Genomic DNA, 1,275 nt, shown 5'->3' with positions numbered 1-1,275 from the left:
TGACCGGCCCCCGGCCCCCAGAACTGCATGTTCGACACCTGCAACTGTGAGCGGAGCGAGGACTGCATGTGCGCGGCCCTGTCCGCCTATGCGCTGGCCTGCGCGGCCAAGGGAGTGCTGCTGGACGGCTGGAGGGACGGCGTCTGCAGTGAGTGCCGCCCTGGGGGCCGGGGGTGGGGGTCCGTGCACTCACGCTGCTCGCCACGTGGGGCCTGTGGGGCGGGGGCGGGGCCCCCCACCCCAGGGGGCTCAGGAGCGCAGCCGGGACCCTGAGGCGGGCCAGCAGCCCGGTGGGGTGCGGGTGGGTCTGGGGCCAGCCCAGGCTGTGTCCTGAGGGCTGGTCCCGTCCTCCCACCCCAGCCAAGCCCACAACCACCTGCCCCAAGTCGCTGACCTACCAGTACCACATCAACACCTGCCAGCCCACCTGCCGGGCCCGGGCCCACCAGGACATGGCCTGTGGGGTCAGCTTTGTCCCTGTGGATGGCTGCACCTGCCCGCAGGGCACCTTCCTGGACGACACAGGCATCTGCGTGCCCCCTACCAACTGCCCATGCTACTACAGGGGCTCTGTGGTCCCTAATGGGGAGTCGCTGTACCAGAACGGGGCCATCTGGTGAGTGTCCCTGCCGCCTCCCACCCTGGGGCGGGGGTGGTGGTGCTCGGCACCAGGCACCCCTGACCACCCTCTCCTCACAGCACCTGCACGCAAGGGAAGCTGACCTGCATCGGAGGCCAAGCCCCGCCCCCAGGTGAGTGCAGAGGGCGCCCGATGATCTGCCCGCAAGGGCTCGGGTTCAGTGTCCCCCAGTCCTTGAGCAGCGTCCGCGTCAGCTGGGCCCTCAGGCCCCCACTGGCCTAGACACACGCCCCAGCCCCCGGGCGGGCCTGACCGCCCCTCTCTGCAGCCTGCGAGGCCCCCATGGTGTACCTGGACTGCCGCAACGCCACGCCTGGCGCCGCTGGGGCCGGCTGCCAGAGGACCTGCCACACGCTGGACGTGGACTGCGTGAGTGCCCGCGGGGCCGGAGGGGGTGGGGCGCCCGCCTGTGTGGGGTGGGGGCGGCCGGCAGGCCCATGCCCGTGGTGTGCCGCCCACAGTACAGCCCCCAGTGCGAGCCCGGATGCGTGTGCCCCGAGGGGCTAGTGGCCGACGGCGAGGGCGGCTGCGTGGCCCCCGAGGACTGCCCCTGCCTGCACAACGAGGCCAGCTACCGGCCCGGCCAGGCCGTCCGGGTGGGCTGCAACACCTGGTGGGTGCGGCGGCCCGTCGGG

General features: G+C 72.6%; 1 protein-coding gene across 1 annotated transcript in view; it reads left to right on the top strand.

Annotated features, from left to right (window-relative positions):
- MUC5AC (mucin 5AC, oligomeric mucus/gel-forming) overlaps window positions 1-1,275 on the top strand; it is a 47,274-nt gene that overhangs the window by 6,223 nt on the left and 39,776 nt on the right. Inside the window, exons 13-17 of the mRNA XM_012734336.1 lie at window positions 22-148; window positions 361-616; window positions 700-752; window positions 909-1,009; window positions 1,102-1,265. Of these exons, the coding sequence (XP_012589790.1) occupies window positions 22-148; window positions 361-616; window positions 700-752; window positions 909-1,009; window positions 1,102-1,265 (701 nt within the window). The remainder of the gene's footprint in view (window positions 1-21; window positions 149-360; window positions 617-699; window positions 753-908; window positions 1,010-1,101; window positions 1,266-1,275) is intronic.

Source organism: Condylura cristata, unplaced genomic scaffold, assembly GCF_000260355.1.
Source record: "Condylura cristata isolate star-nosed mole 26May11 unplaced genomic scaffold, ConCri1.0 scaffold00054, whole genome shotgun sequence".
In the NCBI taxonomy this organism is placed as follows: Eukaryota; Metazoa; Chordata; class Mammalia; order Eulipotyphla; family Talpidae; genus Condylura; species Condylura cristata.
The sequence above is the reverse complement of the archived record's forward strand: the minus strand, read 5'-3'. Positions and strand labels throughout refer to the sequence as shown.